The sequence below is a fragment of the Rutidosis leptorrhynchoides genome, chromosome 2 (genome assembly GCF_046630445.1).
Source record: "Rutidosis leptorrhynchoides isolate AG116_Rl617_1_P2 chromosome 2, CSIRO_AGI_Rlap_v1, whole genome shotgun sequence".
In the NCBI taxonomy this organism is placed as follows: Eukaryota; Viridiplantae; Streptophyta; class Magnoliopsida; order Asterales; family Asteraceae; genus Rutidosis; species Rutidosis leptorrhynchoides.
The window spans coordinates 461,560,242-461,579,751 of NC_092334.1; the positions used below are offsets into that span (position 1 = coordinate 461,560,242).

General features: G+C 31.7%; 1 protein-coding gene across 1 annotated transcript; it reads left to right on the plus strand.

Moving 5' to 3' along the window:
* The first annotated feature begins 16,686 nt into the window (after nt 1-16,686).
* LOC139889326 (UPF0481 protein At3g47200-like) lies at nt 16,687-18,643 on the plus strand. The gene is made up of 2 exons (XM_071872285.1): nt 16,687-17,104; nt 17,337-18,643. The coding sequence occupies exons 1-2, from the start codon at nt 16,687-16,689 to the stop codon at nt 18,641-18,643; spliced, it is 1,725 nt and encodes a 574-aa protein (XP_071728386.1).
* The last annotated feature ends 867 nt before the right edge of the window (nt 18,644-19,510 follow it).

Consider the following 19,510-nt stretch of genomic DNA (forward strand, 5'->3'; position numbering starts at 1 on the left):
CGGGACGAAATTTCTTTTAACGGGTAGGTACTATAACAACCCTCATATTTCCATACATGAATTGACTAATTTGACTATAGGGTTGTTATCCATACGTAATATATAATTAAATTTGACATTGATCAAATATTTATTTTTAGTCGACACTTTTTGTTAACTAAAGTTTACACTAATTATATAAAATAACTTTAGTTAATATTAATATTAATGCGTATTATATTTAAAACTATATGAAACATAATTATTAATTAAATGATAAGTTATTTTAATCATTATATATATATTTTTTTAGCTTATAAAAAAAAGAAATTTTTTTATAAATTAAATAATGAGCCCATGAATTTTGACTAAATATTTTCAAAAAAAAAAACTTATTAAAAACATTTTAACATGTTTTTATTTTTTGTCAAAATTGGCACCTTTATTTTATTTATATTTTTTCTTTTCACCAACCATTTTTTTCCTATAAATATCCACTTCCATTTCATAAAAACTTGTATCAAATCTTTGGAAAAACTCTCTCATAAACTGGGAAAGTACTTGAGGTATTTTCTATATTTTTTATCGAATTGCTTTTATTTTTTTGTATATTCTTTAAAAATTCAAATTTAATATATATAAATTATTTTTACATGTTATAATTAGTATTATAAGTATTATGATGTATAAAAATATTTTTGATAATTTATGGAATATTATTTATAATTAAATACAAATTATGTAGTATTTAAACATAAAAAAATATAAAATTCGTAATAAAATATTAAACAGTAATAAAAATAATTATAATTGTTTTTTAAGATTATTATACTTTTATAAACAAGATAAAATTATAAAAATTAGATAAATGGGAAGATTAGTATTTAAAAAGAATTTACTTTTGCATTATTCTAAACCGAGAGAAATAATAAAGAAAATACAAAATAAATATAAAAGTTTATTAAATATTTTTATATAATTTTTATATGATTAGTAGCATCACTAGATACTTTAAAAAAAATATAAAAATTATTTTTAAATTATTTTTCCTATTTATTTAATTATAGGCCGATTACAATGGTTAATAATTAGAAAACATTAAATAAATAATATTTTGATATAAAATTTGATTTAATAATTTTTATAAAATTTTTACATAATATAGAACCTGTAAAAAATATAAAATTATTTATTTAGGTCGATTTAATATTTATTACCTAATTAAATTTGATTAATATAAACCGAGTATATATATAAAGAAAAGTGGGAAATAAATACAAAAACTTGATAAAATTATGTTTATAAAATATCCTACTGAATTGTATAATTAACTAAGTTTATAAAAATTATAAATATAATATTTAATGAATTAATATTCGAATTAACATATATTAGTATGATTTTCGATTAACATAAGTATATTACATATACTAAATTAATATTATTATTATAACTTACGGTTAATAACTAAGTATACTATATAATAAAGTATAATGCTTATAATGTAAGTTAATAACAATACATTATTAATAAACACTTATTTTATAACTATACTAATTTAATAATAATAACTTATAGTATATAATATAAGATAATCAAATTGTTAATACATTAATAAATATAATATAACATATATAATAACATATAAACCTAAAGTGAAGGTTAATCAAAGATAATGTACAATTCATGTGAACTTCATCACTACTCACGGTCGTAAGTGAATGATGTCTAGGTTGCCATTTATGGGTAAGCTTGTGGATCTCGAATGCCATGACTTAGATTCTGGTCAAGATTCCTGGGCCCCCGGTTACATCTGGTCATTCCTGACTTATTTGATAGTAACGAAGTTTGAGTAAAGTTGTACAACGTCTTGCTAAAGATTAACCCGAACTTTCTAAAATTGGAAAATTACTATAAGTGGAAAGTTTCCATAAATAGTAACCTTCCGAAAATGAAAATTCTTTAGTGAACCATTACTATCAATATAGTACTATATACTATTGTCTGTTAGGCAATGTCTGATCATACATTCTATCTCTAGGTTGAGATCTCGGTCACGTCCTTCCGTTCAATTCTTTTGTGGAATATTCTTTTGTGCTACTAAGGTGATTTTCATAGCCCCACTTTTACTGTTTACTTAACTATTTTTAACTTTTGAGGTGAGACACATGCTTGCTTTATAACTGTTTTACGCTTAGACACAAGTACTAAATTGTTAACTATGCTGTCATGCTTTGATTCATGCTAAATCCCTACCGTAATATCGTCAATTGCTACGTTTAAATGCAAACTTAATTATTGTGAGTAGGCCTATTAAGAGTAACGCTCTAACCATTTGACCGCTGGTCTTTGGTTACATAATAATAATTCCACGACACTGACAGTATAAGGTGTCATAGGGTAAACTTGTTTAGTAGCGATATTATAAACTACAGCAACACTTTTAGATTGATATTTCTATATCAATCAACTTTAAACTAAATGTTGTGGTCTAAAACTTTGGATATTATTTATAAACCTGTGAATTTCACTCAACCTTTTTGGTTGACACTTTAAGCATGTTTTGTCTCAGGTGATGATTGAGCTAGCTGTTTGCAACTTTGTGATGATAGATTTGATGCTTGCATGGAGTCCACATCGCATATTATATTTTAGTTCATAAACATTTATTTTACGTTTTAATAATAATGTAAACATGTATTACTGCGTCCGATGTTTTATTAACAAAGGTTTTATTTAAAAAGACTCATATAGAGTCGTTCTCGTTTATACAACTGTGTTATGATATGATTGGTCAAAATTACCCCTGGTCCATTTTGGGGGGTGTGACAGTGATGCTTCTTTAAATGGGCTCGGGTGTGTTCTAATGCAAAGAGGCAAAGTCGTCGCTTACGCCTCTCGACAATTAAAGGAACACGAAACGAGATATCCGACTCATGATCTTAAGTTGGCGGCGGTGGTTCATGCGTTGAAACTTTGGCGCCACTACTTGTACTGTGTCAAGTGTATGATTTATTCGGATCATAAAAGTTTGAAACATCTTTTCGATCAACGAGATTTGAATTATCGTCAACGTAGATGGATGGATGTGGTCAAAGATTATGATTATGAAATACTCTATCATCCGGGTAAGGCGAACGTGGTCGCGGATGCGTTAAGTCGGAAGAGTCAACATTCGGCTATACGAGTAGGATTGTTACGCATGATTATTACTAACGATTTTCTTGTAAAGCTTGGCGAGACTCAAATTGAAGCTTTTGTTAACAATAAGCATGAGGAACGAATTGTGGGCCAAACGAAGTTTATTACCTTAGGTCCGTATGGTTTGTTATCTTTTCAAGGATGAGCGTGGGTACCTAGAATGGGAGATTTCCAACGAGTGCTACTTGATGAAGCACATAAGTCAAAGTATTCCAATCATCCGGGCGCGACGAAAATGTATCTTGATTTGAGGAAAGATTATTGGTGGCCGGGCATGAAACGTGATGTTGTAAAGTATGTTGAACAATGTGTCACGTGTTTGCAAGTTAAGGCCGAGCACCAAAAGCCGTATGGTAAGTTACAACCGTTGGAAGTCCCGAAATGGAAATGGGAACACATTACCATGGATTTCATCACAAAGTTACCAAAGACGGCGAGAACCCAATTTGATTCGATTTGGGTGATAGTTGATCGTTGACGAAAAGTGCTTTATTTCTTCCCATTCAGGAAGCGATATCGTCGGAGACCTTGGCTAAGTTGTTTATCAAGGAGGTGATATCGAGACACGGAGTTCCTATATCTATTATTTCGGATCGAGATACCCGTTTCACATCTCGGTTTTGGGAGAAGTTTCATGAAGATATGGGTACACAATTGAAATTGAGCACGGCGTATCATCCTCAAACAGACGGTCAAACCAAATGTACGAATCAAACATTGGAGGATATGTTACAGGCGTGTATTATTGATTTCGGCGGTAGTTGGGATGAGCACTTACCATTGGTGGAATTCTCGTACAATAATAGTTATCATACTAGTATTGGGATGCCACCTTACGAGATGATCTATGGGCGTAGGTGTCGAACTTCGATTTGTTAGGGTGAAGTGGGCCAAAGAGAAATCGGGAGTACCGATTTGGTTTTAGAGACGAATAGCAAGATTGATATGATTCGGGCTCATTTGAAAAAGGCTCAAGATAGACAAAAGTCGTATGCCAATAAACGAAGGCGACCGATTGAGTTTCAAGAGGGCGACATGGTGATGCTTAAAGTTTCACCATGGAAGGGTGTTATTCAGTTTCAAAAACGAGGAAAGTTAGCTCCTCGGTTTATTGGTCCATTTAAGATTCTAGCTCGTGTTGGTGAAGTCGCGTATCGTTTAGAATTATCCGAAGAGCTTGTAGGGATCCAAAACACATTTCATGTTTCTCATCTCCGTAAGTGTCTTGCGGATGATTCTTCATGGATGCCTCTAGACGAGATCGAACTAAACAATAAGTTAGAGTATATTGAGGAGCTGATTGCTATACTCGATGAAAAAGTCAAATTGTTGCGTAATAAAGCGATGAGAACTTTTAAAGTTCAATGGCATCGTAGTAAGGGTTTTGAGTTTACGTGGGAATCCGAAGAGTTTGTTTTGGTATATCTTCCTGCTTGTCATGCGGCTTGGATCGCGAGGTCGCAATCCGGTTCAAGTGGGGGACAGCTGTAAGATCCTGTTCTCTCAGTAGGTTGGGACACCGTCTAAAAGAATGGGACACGGTCCCAGTATGAAGAGCTGGACGCCGTCCAGTAGTTTGGACGCTGTCCAGATGAACTGGCTGGCCTGCTGTCTTGTTTTTAGATATTTAAGGGGGTATTTTGGTAATTTCACTTGGTAAACGAATTTAAGTCCCTAGATGAGTTTTGGAACACCATTTACTCTATCTTCAACCACCACACCTCTTCCACTTCAATTCTAGAGAGATAGAGAGAAGGTTTCTAGAGTGAGAGAGCTTAAATCAAGGAAGAAGAAGGTTGAATCGGGGCTTAGTGCGAGTTGTAAAGTTGTTCATCTACCCTCTAACTACGTTGTGATAGCATTGGTAAGTCCTAACTCCATGTTTCGAGTTTTAATTGATTTATGGCTAGGGTTTGTACTTTTGAGACTTGTAAGACCCAATTGGGGGTTAAATGGGTGAACTTGGGTTAATTTGGTGCATGAAAACCTTAAGGCTTATAACCTAGGGTTTGTTCTTGAATTTGGTGTTGTAAGTGTTAATTTTGTAGTTAGAACCCTAGTATACTTGTGATTTAGTGCAAGTTTGTCAATGGGTTCGAGTTTGACCAAATTGTATGTATAAGTGTTAAAATGGGTCAAATGGGCGATGGTTGACCTAATTGGGCGAGATGGGTATGAAATACCCTAAATTTGTGTTAGTTGGTGTTAGAAGACTTTAATCGCTAGCTTTTAGTGATTAATGGTGAGTCTTGGCCTTAATGGGCGGTTTTGAAGTAATTGGGTCATTTAATGCATTAAGTCATTAAATGCTCAAATGCTATGTATTGGTGGTTAGCTCCACAAGTTTGTATGTTGATTTGGGTACTTAATGTATTAGGTACTTCGCTTGAGGCGTGTGGATCATAAATCATCACCTTGGTGTTAAGGTGAGTGGAATAATTATGCATGTATGTATATAGTGTATTTATTTGTGTGCTATCGCATGAACCACGGAGCCGGTAGTGCCATAGTATGTGCGAGTGTGCTATGATGTGAACCACGGAGCCGGTAGCATCATGGTACGTGTGTTGTAGTGTGAACCACGGAGCCGGTAGCACTATAGCATGAGTCGTTAAAGTGTGAACCACGGAGCCGGTAGCACTATAAAAGAGTATGACTCGAGTTATGATGTGAACCACGGAGCCGGTAGCATTAAAGTGTGAACCATGGAGCCGGTAGCACTATATAAATGAGGTGTGAACCAGGGAGCCGGTAGCACCAAAGTGTGAACCACGGAGCAGGTAGCACTATAAAAAGGGTATGACTCAAATGCGTAGTGACGTGAACCACGGAGCCGGTAGCGTCATAACATTGCGTATGGTGTGAACCACGGAGCCGGTAGCACCATGACGCGTTTATGGTTAACCATATGGTTTGTGTATGTGTTGTAGTATAGCATATTATAATATTGCGGTGATTATGCTATGGATTATGCTAGTTGCGATATTTGGAGGTTATTAGCTTATACTCGTAGTCGGTATGCTAATTGTTATTACTAGCGATTATTTCGGTGTGTGTAAGTGTATGCAAGTAGGTATATTATATATGTATATGTATAATTATTGCATTCACTAAGCTTTGCTTACCCTCTCGTTGTTTACCTTTTTATAGGCTCGGGCGTTGACAAGGGTAAGGGCGTTCGGTTGGATTAGAGATCCCGCTTGTTTGATAGGGGACACTTTTGGATGTGTTAGTTTTTGGAAGTTCGTCCAAGATTTGGGTAGTTTAACCCCAAACACCATGCTCTAGTGTCGTTTGAAAATTAAACTAGTACGGTCAAAACTTGTATTTTTGTACGAAACTTGTAATTCGGACCGATGTGGGCCCGGCGTTGTAAAACTGGTTTTGATGATGAAAATCTCTTAGTTTAACTTATATTGACATGATGTAAATAGGTTTTCGTTTAAAAGTGTCGGGAAGCGGGTTTTCCGCTCGGGTAAATTGGACGGCCAGGTCAGTCCCTGGCAGATCATTTGGACGACGTACAAGCCTTCTTTGCTGGACGCCGTCCAGATGTGTTGTTTCAGCATGAAAACGTTTTTTTAGGCGTGTTTTTGGTATAACGATTTCGGGTCGTTACATAAACATAAATATAAACTTTAACATATTTGTCTAAAATTGCTCATTTTATTCAAAAAGTCGAAATTTATTAGTTTTAAATTCATGTTTAAATGTTGACTAATTTTGATTTTGATCGACTTTGATTACCAAATTTGATTTTGAACCATCAATTTACGTTGACCGACTAATTAAACGGATTTTGAAAAAATGGAACGGACTTGTCACGACCCAGAAAATTTCGACTAAATTTAAATCAAACTCTCGATAGGATACTGTATTTTCAACACGATAAGCAAAGTCTGATAGGTTGAGTCTCAAAAGTTTTGAACTATTTCATATATTCAATTGACCTTCGACTGTTCTCAACAATTCACGAACAACTATTTGTAAATAGATACATATATATGTGTGTGTGTGTATATAAATGTGTATATAAATACTACTTGGAAATATATAAAATAATATTAAATCTATTTGTTTAAAAATATATAATATATATTTATGTGATAAAACTTGTTATTTAAAACTGATTATATATAAAGAGAGAGTAAATGGAAAATGAATAATTTCGAGCTTAATTGGCAAACATCGGTAACACTCGGTTGATGTTTTGTTAGTTTTAATATAGATATTGTACATGTTCATGAAAGACTAAAATAAAAGTTGGAGTGTAAAGTGATTACGAAGATTCTAGATTTGTTAAAAATATTTTTATCTTTTTAAGTTTAAATATTAGTACTCCGTACATATAAATTGGGACATAAAATAAACAATTATCAAACCTTTTTGATCAGGTTTCATACAGTTGATGAGTGAAATAATTAAATATAATTAATCTATAAATTTAGGATTTTTAGGAACACTTTTATACATTAACTGTTTAGTAATAGACACGATATAATATCTAACTCAAAACTGTCGGTAACAAAACTAAACAATTTTCATTATGAACTCATATCCACTAACTTTACTGTATTCCTTTATTTCACACGTTAATTATTGATGATTATTATTATACTATCTATATTATTCTAGTTTGGCCCGTGAATTTGAATCAAAACTTGATAGAATTATTATGTTACTTTATGACTAACTATACAAAAATGTTATTTATATCCAATTATAAATAGAGGTTCAAGTTGCAGTGGTATTAACAAACTCACATCTCCACTCTACTTCTTCCTCTCTAATCACCAAACCTTATTACCAAGGAAACGCCACACTACACCATCAAATTCCTTTCTCTACTTTTTCTTTGTTTAACCAAGAACCACCTTTGAACACAACATAAAAACCATAGCCAAACTGCAATAACGATTACATCTGATACAATTAATACTCGCTACAGCTATACTTGTTCTTTCTTTTCTTCTGTGTATCCGAACAAAGCACCACTATTTAACTCACCACCACCTAGCTTCAACCCTAATCATCGACAACTAACCTTCACCTCCATTTTTGAATCACCATATCATCACCACCCTTTTCAACCGTCACCACCTCACCTCCTTCACTTGAATCACCACCACCGTTATTACGGGTTTCTTTTGCAGTCTCTAATCAAACATCCACACTCATCCACCATGAATGAGCTTATGCTTTTTGCTATGAACCACCATAAACCTCTACCCTCTTTATTCAAAACCAATTTGTTCTTGCTTCTAAGATTGAACGATAATGATGAAGATGAACCTGAACTCCACCTGTTTATTCCTAATAAATTCCGATTCAAACACCACCACGACCCTTCGCGAATTGAAGTCATGATCACCACCTGTAAACGATCACCTGCAACTGTTTCTATGTTTTCCTTTCGAACACCAAGCACGATCACCTCCTACCTTTATCACATAAAAAAATTAAATCGTTTTATTTTCCTGTTTCTGGGTCAGCTCGACAACCCATGTGAAATATGCTGCAACCATTTTTCTGTCCAATTATCCATCAAACCCTAAACCTTCTTCATCATCGATGTACACCAACCCAACACAGCTCCTAACTAGTGCTTGCTCTTCATGTTTCTATTTTAATCGAACCCAGGATGATCCGCTACTATTCCTGTCTGTTTTCCTTTCGTGTAAAAAAAAAGAAACCGAATACTAGGTGATAAATGATCTTGGACTTTTGTTCTTGTCTTCGGTACAGCAAGTAAACAACAAAAATTACAAATTTGATTAGAATGTTTTAGTGGGTGAAAAGATAACGAAAAGATGATAGCTATGATTGATAGGGTTGTCGATGGGGGTCCTCTAATGTTCCTGATGAGTACCGAATCCCACATAAAAGGAAAAAAAAAACATAATATCCAGCTGGTATTTGTCTGTTATGATTTTGTTAATGGAATGGGACATAGGGTTAAGGAGGGGGACATAAATTGGAATCCAATGCCGACATTATTTATTTATTTTTTTACGGCTCGTTAACTCTATTTTAGAACCATTGATTGGGCCGAGATTTAGTGGTTGTTGGGCTATATCCTATATTTGTTGGGCCAAGAAACGGGTTTAAATAAATCGGAATGTATAAATAATCAGAAAAGTAGTCTGGATTGAATGGTTATAAGGGGTGTTGGGTAACTGAAAGGTTGTGGGTTCGAGTCTCGCCAGTGACAATTCTTTTTAGACAGGATTATGAAAGGGTATACACATTACTTTTAGTTTTATTATCCTTATTAATATTAATTATTATGATCATTACTATGATTACGATTATTATTATTATTATTAATATTTTGAAAACAATACAAATTATTATTATTTTCATTAACATTATCATTTTAGTATTATTAGTATTATTATTATTATTATTAACATAAAAATCATTATTAACAATATCATTTTTTTTAAAGTTATTATTATTATAATTATTATTATTATTGTTATTATTATTATTATTATTATTATTATTATTATTATTATTATTATTATTATTATTATTATTATTATTATTATTATTATTATTTAGAAACTCATTATTTTCAAAACAATTATTTTAACAAATAAATATTTGATAGATAAAAATATACTTATTACATATAATTATATTATATAATAAACCTAATAACATTGTTACACAAATATTTACATATAAAAAATATATTAATAAATTAAATAAGTAATATACATAAACTAGTTTAATTATTATTACATGTTATTTATATGTGTTAATATATATATAAATGATATAGGTTCGTGAATCCGAGATCAACCCTACACTTGTTTAATGTCGTCATATGTATTTTTACTACAAAATACAAAATGTGAGTTTCATTTGCTCCCTTTTTAATTGCTTTTGCAGTATATATTTTTGGGCTGAGAATACATGCGCTGCTTTTATAATTGTTTACAAAATAGACACAAGTACTTAAAAATATATTCTACGTTGAGTTGTACCACTGGCATATTTCCCTGTAGCTTGGTAACTACTATTTACATGGGTATTGTAAACGCGAATCCTGTTGATAGATCTATCGGGCCTGACAACCCCAACCGGACTGGACGACCAGTATTCAACGGTTGCACAGTACTTGGTTTTGTAGGCTACACTTGGTACAGTGTAGTGAGATTTCATGATAAAGGGAATATGCGACGTTGATTAATAGTTAAGTATGGTTACCAAGTGCTCAACAACTTAGAATATTTTTATTGAAATGTTTATGAATATGAAATCTTGTGGTCTATTAAGATATTGAAATCATTGTTATGATAAACCTATGAACTCACCAACCTTTTGGTTGACACTTTTAAGCATGTTTATTCTCAGGTACGAATTAAGTCTTCCGCTGTGCATTTGCTCATTTTAAAGATACTACATGGAGTCGTTCATGGCATGTAGAGTTCAGTACCTCGCAATGAGACCATATGTTGAAGACTTCGTCCAGGAGGATTAGGACGGGTCGTCACAGGACTGCTCTTAAAAATGAGTAATCGGGAGTTAAACGGTTTTTTTTTTTTTTTTTTTTTTACAACAATGGCCCCATGCATCATGTTTCACAACGCATAGAGTAACTAAATTCTACCTTGTACTTTACATATGTACGAATATTATATTATATATATATATATATATATATATATATATATATATATATATATATATATATATATATATATATATATATATATATATATATATATATATAGGCGGAGGGAGCAGGGTAGCTTAGAGGTGTTCAGCTACCCTCAAGTTTACTACCTACACGATATTTGTTTGTAATTTTTTGTTAATTAACAGTGAACATCCCCTATAATTGAAGACCAAGTCTTGAATTATTTAGTCCAAATAAACGTGGCCACCACACTAAATACGTTTCATACTTTCATTAGTTATTTAAGAGGCCCACAACCCACTAATATTATAGAGTCCAAAACCTCATTTTTTAAAGAAAACAAGCGTAAATAGCAAGATAGATACTGAAGCATTGCTTTACCTTTACCTTATACTGAAGCGTTGCGCTGGAATTTTGCCTTATGCGGCCGTAAGTACGAAGAAGGTTGAATCTCTAATTCTTGTGAGTTTAATTCCATTTTGACCTTTTTTGTTATCAATTTTCTTTAGATCATCAAATATTTATTGTTCTTATTAGTAGTTGGAGTCATTATAAATGTTATTGTTATGCTAAATTTTTATTCGAATTTTAATTATTAATTGTGTTTAAGTTAGAAAATTACTTACATGAAAATTGTTAAAATAAGGCTTCGTAGCAGCATGGGTGATGATTTTCTCAAAAATTGTTTGATTTTTTACATTGAAAGGGATATTGTAGGGAACCTTTCTATAGATGAGGTAATAGATGATTTCGCTGTCAAGAAACGTAGACGTGTTCAACTTCAAATGCCAAAGGTACAATATTAAACAACGAACTTTTTAGTGTATGTTTTATACATATTTAACTTATACAATTATTATGATTATTTTATAGGTTACTCAATGAAACAACGGATCGACGGACGATAGATATTAATCTATTCTTTTGATGATTTATTTCAGAAAACTTATGTTTTTTTATTTGAAAATGGTTGTCGTTATTCGTAATGCTACATTGACGTTATATCTGAATGGAGTTGTTATCATTGATCGTTGATTATACAAAGAATGTTTATTATTGATTGAGTGATTATGTTGGATTTATTTATATTGCGTAAGCATCCCCTATCCTAAAATCCTGGCTTCGCCTATATATATATATATATATATATATATATATATATATATATATATATATATATATATATATATATATGGGCAGGATCAATGGGGAAGTAACCAATCGGGGGAAAGCGGGGGGAAGCAAAATTTTTATTTTTTTTCGTTTTTTTTGAAAAAAAAATTTTCCGGCATCAAGATCACACAAAAATATGAACATTTAGAAGAGACACTTCGTGATGAATGTTATTATTTAGGCGGGAAAACGATCGACAAAAATAACATTCAAGATAATATTGTTCGTGAAGAATATGAACGTTTTTTTTCCATGTTTTGTGAAGTAAAATTTAGCCCGATTTAGAGTTTAGGGTTTAGGGTTTAGGGTTTGGTGTTTTGGGTTTATTCCATAAACCCAAAACACCAAACCCTAAACCCTAAACCCTAAACTCTAAACCGTTCGTGTTAAAAACTCAATCTAAATCCTAAATCTAAACCCTAAATTTCTAAACCCTAATATCTAAACCCTCTAAACCCTAATATCTAAACCCCAATAGCTAAAACCTCAACATATGCTCGAAAAACACGATAATTGTTATATATTACTTCGTCGGGCGTTTTCCCGCCAAAATAAAAACATTTATCACAAAGTGTCTCTACTAAATGTTCATATTTTCATCTCATCTATAATGTTCGTGAACAAAGTTTTTTCAAAAAACGAAAAGAAAAAAAAATTGCTTCCCCCTCTTCTCCCCGATTGGTTACTTCCCTCTTGATCCTCCCACTATATATATATATATATATATATATATATATATATATATATATATATATATATATATATATATATATATATATATATATAGTGAATATAATAATATTGAGTGGAAAAGAAGGAAAATAAAGAAAAATGTGTACGAATATATTGCCACCTTTTACTTTACATAATAATCATGGTTTGCGTGAATGTAGTAAACACATCAAAATATTTATTATATTCAAAACAAGTTAAAAACCACAAAATTCATATTAAATTAAACTTCATTGTGAAAATGTACACATGTTCACATACAAAATGTAAACATGTAAATGAAAATATAGATGTAATTTTGAAGTTAATTATAATCCGTTTAAAGTATTTTGAGTTTAACTTTAATCTTCAATAACATTTCCTTCTCTTCATAAAGGTTATCGCAGTTTGTACGTTTACTATGATTCTCGATAGAACTTTTAACTCTACAATGAGCGAAAGAGAAGAAAAATCAAGAAAATATATATATATATATATATATATATATATATATATATATATATATATATATATATATATATATATATATATATATATATATATATATGGTGCGGATGATGTGAGAATTTTTTTTGGGTGAAAACTATGGGAACTCCAAATTCGAGAAAAACAAGCAAGGTCGAGCATTTCTTGCGATAGTCGAGCAAAAAATTTTAGATGTATAGAAATCAATTTTTGTTCTACAATTATGTTCTACAAGTATTTTTTGTTCGAACATGGCCATAATTGCTCGAATATGGCCAATTATTGTTCGACTTTGACAATTTTTGTTCGAATTCAATTTTTTTCTTTTCAAATTTAGCCCGATTTAGAATTTAGGGTTTAAGATTTAGGGTTTAGTGTTTTGGGTTTAGTCCCTAAACTCAGAACTCTAAACCCTACCATAAACGTTAAACTCTAAACCGTTGGTGTTAAAAACTCAATCTAAACCTTAAATCTAAACCCTAAACCCAAAAATCTAAATCGTAAACCCTAAATCCTAACCCTAAAGCTAATTTGAAGAAAATTGATGTAGAACATCATGTTCTACATGATGTTCTACAAAAACTTGTAAAACACTGAAATGCTCGAACATGCCCACTTTTGCTCGACGACGGGGTTCCCATGATTCTTACCCAAAAAAAAAATTCTCATTTGATCCTTGAAATATATACACACACGCACACACACACCAGGAATAATCCTTGAAATCAGGCTAAATTTTGAAAAAAACTTCACAGAAGGTGAAAAAAAAAGCTCAAAAAATAACAGTAATCACCATGACTGTTACCAGGAATAACATATCGATGAAATGTTATTTTTAAGCGTTTTCTGGTCAAAATAATAACAATTATCACAAAGTGTCTTTTTTAAATATTCATATTGTCACCTAGTCTTAATGTTTGTAAAAAAAAATTTTTTTAAAAACGAAAATTTTTAGTTACTTCCCTCTTCATCCCCAAAAAAAGCGCTTGATGATATATATATATATATATATATATATATATATATATATATATATATATATATATATATATATATATATATATATATATATATATATATATAGTAGAGGGATCAAATGAGAACTATTTTTAGAATGAGAACTCTGAGAACTACAGTAGTCGAGCAAAAATTTGGACACGGCCGAACAAAAATTGTTCTAGTCGAGCAATTTTTATTTTTTGTCTTTTAGATGCATTGTTTGCTTGGTTCTACATTTTTATGTAGAACATGATGTAGAACATGCTGTTCTAAACTTGTTCTACATCAATTTTCATCAAATTAAGTTAGGGTTTAGATTTAGGGTTTAGATTTAGATTTTAGGGTTTAGGGTTTAGATTTAGGGTTTAGAATGAGTTTTTTACACGAACAGTTTAGGGTTTAGGGTTTAGTGTTTAGGGTTTTCGGGTTTACGGCGTAAACCCTCAACCCTAAACCCTAAACTCTAAATCGGGCTAAATAAAAAAAAAAGTTGATTTTGAAAAAAAACAGGTGAAATTCGAACAAAAAGGTGAAATTTGAACAAAAAATGTGTGATTCGAACAAAAATGCTTCAATTCGAACTAATTTTCGTTCTACAATTTAGTAGAACCGAACAAAATAATTGTAGAACCGAACAAAAATGGCAAATTCGAACAATTTTTGCGAAATTCGAACAATTTTAGGTTCTACATTTTTGTAGAACATGCAGGAATTCGAACAAAAATTAGGAAATTAGAACAAAAATATGTAGAACATGATATGTAGAACAGAAATGTAGAACTAAAATTGATTTTGTGCTTTTGATTTTTTGTTCGACTTCATTCAAAATTGTTCGGCCGCGTCACTTTTTTGCTCGAATTTGAGTTCTCAGGTTCTCACATTAGAATAGTTCTCAGTGGATCCCTCCCATATATATATATATATATATATATATATATATATATATATATATATATATATATATATATATATATATATATATATATATATATATATATATATATATATATATTCTACGTGTTACCTCCTAGTTAATTTTGCCACGTGTCAGTTCAACAATTTTCTTCAAAATTTTCTTTTTTAAAATAAATAATTAATCCGAGATTTTTTTTCCTTCTTAAATATTTACGGAGTATTATATAATCTAAAAAAAAAAAGTCATATTGAGTATAAGGTAATAATTATTTGTATTTAGTTTATCAACAATCCATCAAATTTAAGTCACATTATTGAATTTCTTTGACTTTATATATGGTACAAGCACCTTAATAATTATCATTTGTAGAAGTATACAAATTGGCTTTTTAAAAGTTATCCGATAATTATAAATTCTATTCTATTTTAACATTAATTAACGTCAGGAAGATTGCATAGAAAAAGGGAAACTGAAGAATTTAATGGTGGGTTCGGAAGAATTTAATGCGTGACGAGCACGAAGATATGTCCCGCTAAAAATTTCAGTGAAGTTTGGTTAAGTTTTTTAAATAAAATAATAAAGTTACGTTTTTGTACCCCTGATTTGGGGGCTGAACTTGAAAGTTGCATTAAAGTTTAGGGGGTATTTAGTTTTTTTTTTTGCAATGTCGTTTGCAAAGCATGGGGGGTTAAAAAAAGACCAAAATCCCCATGCTAATTAGTATAAAATAATTATAATTAATAATTAATAATTAATAATTAATTAATAATTAATAATTAAATTTTATATTTATATTATTTATAGTATTAGAGAAAGTATAAACGAATTTTAAAGTCAATCAATAGAACTTGACTCAAAGGTTAAATTCATTAGGTGAATTTTCATGATGGTAAGTAAAACCGAATAATTTATTAGTCATAAAATACAAACTTTAACAAATTTCTCTCACGAACTAAAACAACTTTCATTCAAAAATCTGTTAACTAGGTTTTACCGATCCGTATTCATGACCCAGGTCCGAACCTCCTACCCCTCGGGGGATGGTTTAAGGTTCGGATCCCTATAATGCGGTTCGGGTTTCCGCCTGAAAGCGCGTGCGTGCGTGACAAGTGATAGTATTCGATGCCAACAACCTTTCAAAATAATAATAATAATAATAATAATAATAATAATAATAATAATAATAAATAAGCGAATAAACTTATTTTAGTTTAATAAAGCGTAAGTATATAATATATAACCTAATTTAAACAAACAATCGAATATCTATCTATATTAAATGCATAATATGATATTTAAATAAACTTAAGTATATCAAACGTTTTTTGACATTTGCGGACACTTATATTAACGGGCGGGCTCATTAACAATTCACTATATGTTGTTTCAATACTAATGTTATCAGGAATAAAGGGTTTTTTAATTCCAATTGTAATGTATACATTTGATAAGTATCAACACTACCATTATCGAAAATTAATTTATATAACTTCCGTGTAACGCACGGGCTCATAAAACTAGTATATATATTGAGTGAAAGAGATGAAATAATAAAAACAAATAGCTAGTGAAGATGGCAGCCGTTAATAATCCAAGTTTCAAAGTAGAAGTTGGAGAAGAATATTATCCATACCCATCCCATGTGAGTGCCCCAAACCTTGTGTTTGTAAAGCTGAGTGGCAAAGACAAGTACAAAGTTTGGAAAACACAGATGTTATGTTTTTTAACCAGTCAAAATATGGTCGGTTTCATAAATGGTATATTCGTAAATCCTGAGAGAAATGTGAAGAAGAAAGGGGGAGACATGGAAGCATGGGTTAGATCTGATGCACTCGTCAAGAGTTGGATTCTTGGAACCATCTCTGAAGAAGCAGCCATGAACGTTGTTGATCATCTTACATCAAAACTTCCAACTGCAGAATTAACTGCAAAAGATGTTTGGGAAGAATTACAACGTATCTATGATCCTCAAGCTATTCAAGAAGCATCAGGTACAATGTAGTTCCTTGTTCCTAATCTACGCTTTAATGATCTGTTATAAATCATAATTGTTTATCAAAATGTGGTTGCTGGTGAAATTTTATTCACCAATATAAGTACATATAACTAAAGTATTAAAACAATCATCTATATAGAATTTATATTATATATAAAAAAAATACTCCGTATTAATTATTAAAATAATTAATAATGTCTTACCATTGAAGTTTTCTGGTCTTTCAGGGAATACTACAGAGGAAACAGAGTTAACATCTTTGATGGCAAATGGCGATACAGACACTCTCAAAATCCTTCTCGGTCGTTTAGAAAGAGGACGAAACCGTGGCACGCTAAATCCACCAACTATTTGTGTGGTTCCTAGCTCGTTAAGAGATGTTAGTCCAAGGTCTTTCACCCCTTTGGTGGTGTCTATAGGACCTCTGCACAAAGATGAGGAAAAAACGAAAGGATTTGAAGTGGTGAAAGAGCGTTATCTGCATGACCTATTGCAGCGTGCTATTTCACCGCCAGAGCAAGTACTATATCGATGTGTGGAAAAGGTGAAGGCTTCAATCAACGAAATTAGGGCATCGTATGCGGTTATAATTCCTTTTAGTGACACTGAACTTGCCAATATGATGGTGATAGATGCTTGTTTCATACTTGAATTCTGCCTCAAGGATCACGAAGAAGAATATGTTTATAAAAAGTTGAACGAGCCATTACCGCGGACATTACGCAATGTTATAGGAAATGATTTGATTTTAATGGAAAATCAAATCCCCTTTTTTGTCCTTCAGGATATGTACGACTGCACCCGTGGCTTCTTGACACCACCTGTTACTATACTTTTGAATTTTATTCTATATGAATATGTCATCCATTTGCGATATAATTTACATAATAATAAAAAGTTTCCATACGCAGGCGCTGACAATGAGTCAGCTCATGATCATATTCTTAGTTATCTACACAGATGTTACAAGCCTGTGAATACTACGCCCTCGAAGCCGACAGCCGGAACAGAAACTACGACCCGCGGCAAAGAACTAGCCATGCGAATCAAATCATCTCTGTCTGCTTGTTTTTCCTGGTTTCGGGGTAAGCCTACTTTACTAGTCCCAACACTTCACATCAGCGACTCAACTGAGCAAATTTTGAGGAATTTAATTGCATATGAGTATTCCTTTCCTAAAGTTCATAACTACTTCACGTCATATGCAACTGCTCTTCATTCTATAGTTGAAGATGAAGAAGATGTAGCAACATTGGTAGAACTAAATGTCCTTGTCAACCATCTAGCTTTACACAAAGAGGCTGCAAATATGCTCCAAGCAATAAGAAAACTATGCATGATAGATTTCAGTTCACATCAAGACCTGATGCAGTTGACAAACTACTACAACAGTTCTTGGCTAAGAAATGTTAGACGGTTGAGAAGTACATATTTTAGTAGTCCATGGAGTGCCATTGCACTAGTTGCTGGAATCATCCTATTTTCTCTCACAATAGTTCAGACTGTGTTTACCATCAAGGGCCCAAATACTTAGTCACTAGCAGCTGATGAAAACAACAAACACATTTCAGCTTTTGTGTGCCTTTTTTTTCTCTCTGTTTCGGGTTCATGTGTTTCTCTAAGTCATTTGGTCCAGATATGTTCTACTTTGTATTAATCTTCGGTGTTTATATTGAGCTATGTCTATGCATAATTATAAACTAAGTGTCACACTCCAACAAATTAGTTAAATCTACATGGTTTTTATGCAATATGTACACGCTTCTAAGTCTGTTAAATAGTAATGTTCACACTTTGCCGGCGTAACAAAATTCAAAATAATATTCACACTATGAAATGTGAGCTTGTGAAGTAATTCTCCACACTTTTTAATGTGAGGACCTTGACAAAATTCCTTCGCTTCTACGAGTGAGGAATTCAGCAAAATCTTTACATCTTAAAACGTGAGGATTTTCACATAACATAAATTTTTCATGCTTTAAAGTGTGAGGATTCTAGCATTAGTATTTATATTTTTACCCATATGTAATGCCAGGATTTTATATGCACGTATATCCACTACTAAGAAATACAAATAATGAATTTTAAGAATTTGAAACAAGCCAAAATATAATATACTACAGAGCATAAAGGAGATAAAACTCTAGTGACATGAGAAGTCACATGTGCCATATATATTTTCTTAATTCAGTTACATCGATATGGGTTCAAATCTTAAAAATAAAAAAGTACTACACGCCGTAACAACCTCACACTGGGCCTAGTGATAATTGTCCTAATTGCCCTTATGTGTTATTACATGTTATTTTAATAATTATATGTTTATAATTATTTAATTACATAGTTGAGACCAGTTTGTGACAAGGGTCACAGAACAGGTTTATTTATTTAATTTGGACCT